The sequence below is a fragment of the Castor canadensis genome, chromosome 2, assembly GCF_047511655.1.
Source record: "Castor canadensis chromosome 2, mCasCan1.hap1v2, whole genome shotgun sequence".
NCBI lineage: Eukaryota > Metazoa > Chordata > Mammalia > Rodentia > Castoridae > Castor > Castor canadensis.
In genome coordinates, this window is record NC_133387.1 from 39,564,753 (window position 1) to 39,573,236 (window position 8,484).

An 8,484-nucleotide genomic window follows, 5' to 3' on the forward strand; every position below is an offset into this window, starting at 1 on the left:
ATCAGACGTAGTGTTCACAAACATTTTCTGCCATTCTATATGTTATCTTTTCATTTTGATGATTGTTTCTTTTACATGTTTTTTTTTCTTTTTCTTTTTCTCTGTCTACATCTTTACTGCCAACTAGGAACCAGTCTTTGATTTGTTGTTAATTTTTTGAGTGAAACAATTTCTTCTTACATTAGGGCTCTGCAAATAGTGTTCTCTTTGCCTCAAACACTTTCTCAACATTTTCCTTTTCTTATTTGTCCTTCAGGACTCAGCTTAAGTTAATTTCTTCATAAAGGCCATCTTTAAACTTCCTAAAGTTTAGAAGGATCAGCTCGGCAATCCATTCATCCATCCATCCATTAACCTTCTCACAGAAGTCTGCCTTTTTCCTTAATAGTATCTACTACAATTACATGTCTTTTTGTTAGTCTGTCTCACTGACTCAAATTTCTATGAGGCAGAAACTGTTTATCTTGTCAACTGCTATACCACCAGGGCCCCAGTATCTTATATACAGTAGATATTAGTACTCTTTTCACAGAAAAACCTTTGATCCCACTTTGGTACCCTCAAAGGAGTAGGTAAAGACACCCATAACGTTTGTGAGCTTTGTGGTGGAACAGTGGCTAAATGGCCAGAGGGATTTAGAAGGTTAAGGCTGGATGAGTGGGATGCAACAAAGAAGAGATGAGGAAAGTATGGGGTACACATTTAATGAAGTTTCCACTCCACTCCCACATCATCCTATCCCTACCCAAAATATGTAATTAGAAAATAATTTATTTGCTCTTTTAGAGAATTAGGTAATCCAAATTGTGATTTGGATACCAGTGATAAGGCTCCTTTCTCTTGACCAATAGTTGTCCACTGAATACTTTCACCACTTTCATGGACTTGGAATCAGTAAGCCTGGCAACTTCACCAAAGAGGTGGGCACTCAGACGAGACCTGTGCAATCCATATTCTAAAAGTGAAGACATTTCTTGAGCAGTAAGGAGCAAAATTCCCTGGTCCTTACCTTCCTCACCTATGTGCCCCAGTCCCAGAAGTTTTTAATCAAACTTTCATAAGGAAGTAATTTGCCTACATAGTTTTGTTTTGATCCCATGTTGTTGATGAAACTATCTTCTCATTGCTGCTATAACTTAAAAATAATATTAGGTCAAATTGAAATACTAAAAATTAAAATAACATACTACTGGACTGTGATTATCTTTGATTAAATCTATGCAAAGCATTATATTTCCAAGTGGAACTAATTATTAGAACTATACATAAGTATATTCTAATTAGCTGAATCATATACATTTTTCTCAAATGTGAATGTTAAGATAGTATCTGAACATGTATTCTTTAGACTTTCTCAGCAGAAGTGTATGAAAAATTCAATGTAAAAATGCATTTCATGAAAATCTAGGTGTGACAATATGAAAACATTATCTTTCAGGGAAACTTTAAAATTGCCAACCAAGTAAAAGCATAGATGCTATTATTCTTATGTTATTTTTGAAGACAAGATGTTTTATACCAGCAAAAAAATGTTGCTTTTTGACTTTAGGAAATTCACTTCCTCTTTTTACTTTATATTAGAAGAATGGCATCATCGACCCATCAGCTGTCACTTTGGATTTCAGACAGCATTGTGAGCAACCAGGCAACTGATGAAACACTGCATCAGTTCTGTTTCAGAAGTACATGGCTCCATGCTTGCGAAAGGCAGTGGTATAGCTGCCAATGCAGATTAGGAGTAAATTAGTGCTTATCCACCACAGAACTGCACTAAAAACTTAGAGAAGCCCCTCAACTCTCCTTGGAATACTCAGCACTGCCTTTGATCCTGAGGTCAATTACACCCCCTTTAAAGGAGCTCAATTTTATTTAGCATCATCAAGAATATGTTTTAAGGAAAATATTTTTAAGGTGAGTAATAAAATTCTGACTTCCAGAAAACAAAATGAAGTCATTTCAGGTATGATAAATGAGATTATTTATTAGGACATGTTTGTGTCCCCAGGGTAAAATATTTCAAGCAAGAAAGTCAGGATTATTGATTTCATTCTATCCTAGTCTTCCTGCAGAACTATTTCAATTAAGTTGCTATCTTGATAGCAACTGGAGATGCTATCTTGGTAACAAAACCATTTGGATGCCTAGATATTAGAAAATTTCCAGTCTATTTTAAATGAGCTAATGTGTGTAATCAGTTTTCTCTTGGCTTCCATGCAATTTGATATGGCAAGAGGAATTGTGAAGACCATACTTTACACTTATTGTTACTGCTGAGTTTTCTATTAAGTTAGGAACTGACATATGGCCTCAATTTATAATGATACTAGCTATTTGAAAGTATTTGTTTTTAATGGAAGAAACATGAGATGTCTAAATAGATTGTCACAAAAAAGAAAGATATTTTACTTTATAAGTAGGAAGGATTTATTCTACAGCTTGAAAACTCATTAATGTAAGTTTTAAGTAGGAAAAATTTAGCCCTGATTTTGAAATAAAGCATTAAATTAAACACATTGTTTAATCCTAAGAATTTTTTAGTGATTTATAGGAAAAGTTGCATAAAATGAAACATGATTATTGGTTTGCTAAAATAAACACTACTTGAAAAATTTCATTAATAGTAAGAGTTCACAATATATTACAATCTGTACCTAATGCTATTGTATAAAAAATTAGAAAATTTTATTGAAAATTTTACCCACTCAAAAATGTAAAATTAAGATGCAGTTACAATTCTTTAATTAACTATTATAGCATTCAATAGCATTAAAAATGTTATTTCATATTTCATAAAAAATTAAGAAAAATGTTTAAATATATTTGAAAAATTATCTTCAAAATTTATTTAATAATATAAAATGGACAAAAGTATGAAAATTATGAATGATTAAAAGGTGTTAGTTCAAAATCCTAAAATGAAGATTAAACTAAAATTCTAGGAAATTGCATGGCAATTAAAATAAAGAACTTTACAAAACCTAAAAATTTTAAATTCTTAAAATCACCATTCCTTTTCTAACAATGCATTCTACAGCACCTCTGAGCACTTGAACTGTAAAGTAACACGAAAAACCTACAGCCTCAAGTCCAGTGCTGGAGGCAGCACTAAATTAAAGAAAAATTATACTGGACATAGGGGTTATGTCAAATATCTTGGAATAAATGAGTGTTCTGGAAAGTCATCTTTCAGCTGACAGATAAAAACACTTAATTCTAGCATGCTGTCTTCTCTTATTGCCTTATCCAGAGGTGCCATGATACAGCTTTGCAGTTGGGAATATGAGGAAATGTAGCTACATCTTGTAATTACACATACAAAATGCACAATAATGCCAAGGAATCTTGTCAAGCTCATGAAAAGGGAAATGTTGAATTTTTCCTGTTTAGCAAGCCATTGATAAACTGTGTTCAATTTTGATTTGGCATTTTTCAGCTTGTATTGATATTCTGTAATGTACCTATAGAGTTATCCTAATTAAATTCCTAAATGGGAAAATGATATTTGAGGAGAAATTACTAAAATAAGATTAATTTAAATACTGTGAAAATGAAAATTAGAAAAAAAAATCAAATAAAATTCACATAATTAAACAGATGGTAGGAATAATAATAGTTTTCTGAAGTTGGGAACCAACTTTGGCTATAAGTTTCCTCACAAAACTGCAGAAATTTTAAGTAATGTCTTAATTTTTATACAATTGCAAAATTACATGTATATTGAAAAATAGTACAATGATTTCTTATATATCTTTAATCCAGTTCTGCCAATTGTTTACACTTTGCCCATTTTCTACTCATGTATACTTATATAACCACAGATTTATGTATATTTATATGTGGAATCATTACTTTTTATGGATCATTTGAAAGTCAGTTTTGGAAATGTCATGCCTCTTTACTCCCATATAATTTTCTCTGCATTTCGTATGAACAAGGTCATTTTCTTATTAACAACTGTAAGAGAAAATTAGCTAATTGAACATTAATGTAATACAACTAGCTAGCCAGTGTAAGATGCAGTCCAGGATGATAAAACAGTCAGTTGTTATGTCCCTAAGATGCCTGTGCTTGGTCATTTTGTCAGATTTCTTTGCCTTTCTTGCTCTTGCTGCCTGTGCAGAATGCAAACCACTTATTTGGTCATATCCTTTGGTGTGGGTTTGTCTGATATTCTTTCATTAATAGATGGAGACTGCGCATTTTGGTCAGGAATATCACATGTCTGGCTTTGTGGTCTTCCCAGCACAATTTATCAGGAGTCCTAAGGTAATGATTGTCACAACGCCATTGATCACTTTTATCAGGTGGTGTCCACTAGATGTACATATTGCAAAGTTCATATTTTCTTTTTTTTGTAATGAATAACTTATTTATGGGGAATTTTGGCACAATATAATTGTCTTGTTATTCATCAAACTTTCATCCACTATTGGTATCTATTGATGATTTTCTAAACACTATAATTCCTTTGACATTAAATTATAAGCTTTCTAACATAAAGAGAAGCTTATCCATCTTTTTGGTTAAGTGTGTCAGGGTATATTTATAAATTTTTACTTTATTCACTAGATTATAGTCTATTAATATTTATTTATTTAAATGTAAAAATGTCCTAGATTCAGCGAGAATCACGTAGAAGTCTACTGGAGTAGTTTCCTGTATTCTTTTCATTTAGCTTCATTATTCTTTGATATTTCTTTACTTTCTGGCACAAGAATTTCATTTTAATAATGAAACTAGAAATTGATAAGTTAGGTACCTTAGAGTCAACTATTTCTGGAAGGATTGATGAATCCTTTCAGGGAAAGAAAAAATTTCTGGGCATTAAGTATGCTCCTTGTAAATGATTCTCCAAGTGTGCCCATAATTAATGCCCATGGGCCCCCTTAGTTAGGGACTGCAAACACAGGCACACACTTGCAATACATATTCCCAAACATAAGTCTGTCTTTTTCACTCTCTGTCTTTCCACCTAGTATCCCTAACTGAAGGCATAAATTTCTTCTAAGACCTCCATTCTCAACCCAACATCATAGGATTTGATCTCTTCCTCTGTGTGTTCTTATCTGGAACTCTGAGCAATTTTTCTATTCGATACTCCCACCAGAATGTTTCATCCTTGTTCTGCATCCTTGCCAATATTTGATGCTATTATACTTCCTCAATTTCAGCCATTCCAGGGGTAAAATAGTGGTACAATAAATGGTTTAATTAGCATGTCTCAAGGTAATAATGTCAAACATATCTTCATATCTGTATTGACTTCCTTTTGACATGTTTTTTCCTACTTTTGTTCAGCTATTTTTTTTATTATTGTGTTGTATGAGACTAATGTCTGCTCTCTGTTCTGTAATCAGTTCTTTGTCAGACACATTAGAAGTATTTTCCTATAACTTATGGATGACTCTTCCAATTTCTTTGTGATGTCTTTTAATTTAGATGAAGTCTGATTTATCAAATTTCATGTTATTCCTCAAGATTATGGTCCTACTGAAAAAAGTTTGCCTACCTGCCTTCCCTTGTTCATGCAGATATTTTCTTTTGGACTTTGTGTTTAAATTTATGCTAAAATTTAAATAAGTGTGTGTGTGTGTGTGTGTGTGTGTGTGTGTGTAGGGATTTGATGGGAACTCAAGTTTTGTTTTTTTTTTAATCCCATATGAATCACCACTTGAGCCAAGATCACTGTCAATTTTTTTTTTCTCCTTTGAATTGCTATGAATCTGTCTTTAAAATCAATTGATCATATGTAAATGAGTGTGTTTTTGAACTCTGTTCTTGTGTGAAAACTACATTCTCTTGACTGCTTGACTTTTATTATACAAATGGAAGTCAGGTAGCTATTTCTTTCAATTTTGTTCTTTGTCAAAACTATTTGGTTATTCCATGCCATCACATTTTCATGTGAATTTTAGAATCATCTATTTGAAAAAATTCTCTTGGAATTTATACTTGTTATCCTTTGTTTTCTTAATAAGAAGAATGAGAATAAAGACTAAACTAGAACAACTTTTACTTATACCTAAATCTAAGAAAATAATTTTTTATTGAGTCTTGGGACCTTTGAATCTTACTTTGTTTAAGTTTTTCTAACTTAAACACTCATAGGAATAAATTAAAAAATATGGAATCATTTAATCTACAAACACATTTTGTATGACTTTTATTTCCTGAGTATAATTTCATCAATACAATATTTTTGCCAGATTACTTAAAAATTTTGTAAGTTTAAAAAATATATTTGGAAAGTATTATTTATTTTAATGAAATAACAGAATTCATATTGAACTGGTATATTAAAAATTAATTCTTCAGAATTTAATTCAAGAAATAAAACAGAAAAGATGTTAAGAAAGAGCTTTTTAATATAAATAATCTTAATGTCTGAGTACTCTTCTTGGTTAATATATAATTCTTAAACCATATGAAAATCCAAACAAACCAATCTCAAATATCAGTAGCTTATTGTTACTCTAAAACTTTATAAAAGAACTTCTTATGGTGTGTTTCACTTGCATTATCTTTTGTTAATACCTTTTCTGTTCTCAACACTGCTAAGGAAAGTATCTGTTTAAATGCATGTCTAAAAACTCCTGCCTGACACTTGAAAGAAATAGGGAGATTCTCAAACAGCTATTCATGCAGACCTAAGTCCTAATCATCCAACTCAGATCAAGCCTTCTTTTTAATTCTTCGACTACACTGATAGTTCTAGGATCATAACATCACAGGAATGAGACAAGAAGGACTTAAAAAGTCATAAAGTACAGTAAGTCCTAATTGCCATCTGTCCTGACCTCTCCATGATAAGCTATGCTGGAACCATAGAGAAAATAAGAATAAGACATGACATTTTCATAAACCTAAATTTATTCATCTTTTTATTCTGTGCTCTTCTAGTTTTCATGATAATAAAATATCTCCTACTTTATGAAATTGTAATGATATTGAGAATGACAGATATACATATGTACATATATATAACTATTTGGTAAAATGAAAGGTTTGTTGTAGGCCACTAAATTTTGGAAAGGAAATTATATGCCACAAGCTTGGAAAATCTGATTTTAATACTACCTTTCTCTCACCTCAATGAATGCTAGAATATTCTTTGTAATATCCATGACAATCATGATTATATTAGGTTTATTAATACTTGCAAAATTCAGAGTTTATCACATATTTTCTTATATAAGCATGGAAAGAAAAAATGTAACAAGTTTTTAAAGAGAAAACCAAAACCTCAAATAGATGGAAAAATTTTCAAAGCCCTACTTTAAGAGAGACTTCTACTATTCCAGCTCAAATTAATTTGAACTAAGGGTACTAAAATAAATTGTGACTGGAGGTGTGGCTCAAGTGGTAGAGCACCTGCCTTACAAAGTGTGGAGCTGTGAGATCAAACTCAAGTACAGAAAAAAAAAAAAGCCAGCAAGATTAGCAAAAAACTTACACATTTAAACAACAAGATCACTTTCAAAAATTTTTGAGGAATTGTAGAGAGCTAGAGAAAGGTGAAAGACAGAGTGTTAGTAATCTGGTTTTCAAAACCATCACCCTTCAGTTATCACAATCTAGTAAATTGACATGAAAATATTAGAAAACATTATGCACTTTTAAAGTATCGATTAATTAGCATTATGTTTAATAACAATGATTCAGAAATTAACCTCCTTGAGGGAGGGCAAAAAGTATAAGGCCCAGCAGGATGTTACTTACTAATTAAATATCATTGATTTAATGAACATATCTGCCTAGCATGGTGGATATAAATAATGACTTTAAAAAAGACTGCTAATATATGAATATATAATATATTGCTTAGTTTTTCTGTCCTTTTGTCTCTACAAATTGAGAATGACAGTAGTTCCTATCTAATATGATTGCAAAATTTAAATGAATTCAAAATATGTGATGGATTTAGATATAAATTCCTGTCATACAGTAAGGGCTAAAGAAACATAAGTAGAATTATAGTAGTTCTGGATTCCATCAAAATACTTAAGAAAATCAAAGTGGGCTTATGGACACATCTGAGAAATATGGACATAAGCAGATTCATAGAGATAGGTTGAAAGTGGTATTTTATAGGATAACTTCTGTTCCATGTTTTAGTACAAATTTTGAATAACAAAATTAAAAATAGGAATATTATAACAAATCTGGAAAAAACAGCTCATAAAGATGATTGACTTATGATTCAACAAAGCTAAAGAGCTCAAATCAACTGAATTGTAGTATGCATCAATAAAAAATTCTTATCTAGTGTTCTAAGAGTCATGATGAGAGTAAAGGATAAGCAAAATACAACTAAATTGTAATTTGAAAATGTACTTTAAGAAGTTTAATTCATAGGGAGTATAATGAGAACAAGAATTATCCTATGATTGCCACAAGAAATGGTAACACTTAAAATTATATTAAGGAAATTATATTATTTTCATTGAGTATGTCAATCAAGTGGTATCTGGAATATTTTGTTCA

General features: G+C 31.1%; 1 protein-coding gene across 1 annotated transcript; it reads right to left on the minus strand.

The window, feature by feature from the left end:
* Positions 1-782: 782 nt before the first annotated feature.
* Positions 783-971, minus strand: LOC109677146 (small ribosomal subunit protein mS33-like). The gene has a single exon (XM_020153279.2). It carries the CDS (start codon positions 969-971, stop codon positions 783-785), a length of 189 nt encoding a protein of 62 aa, XP_020008868.2.
* Positions 972-8,484: the final 7,513 nt, after the last annotated feature.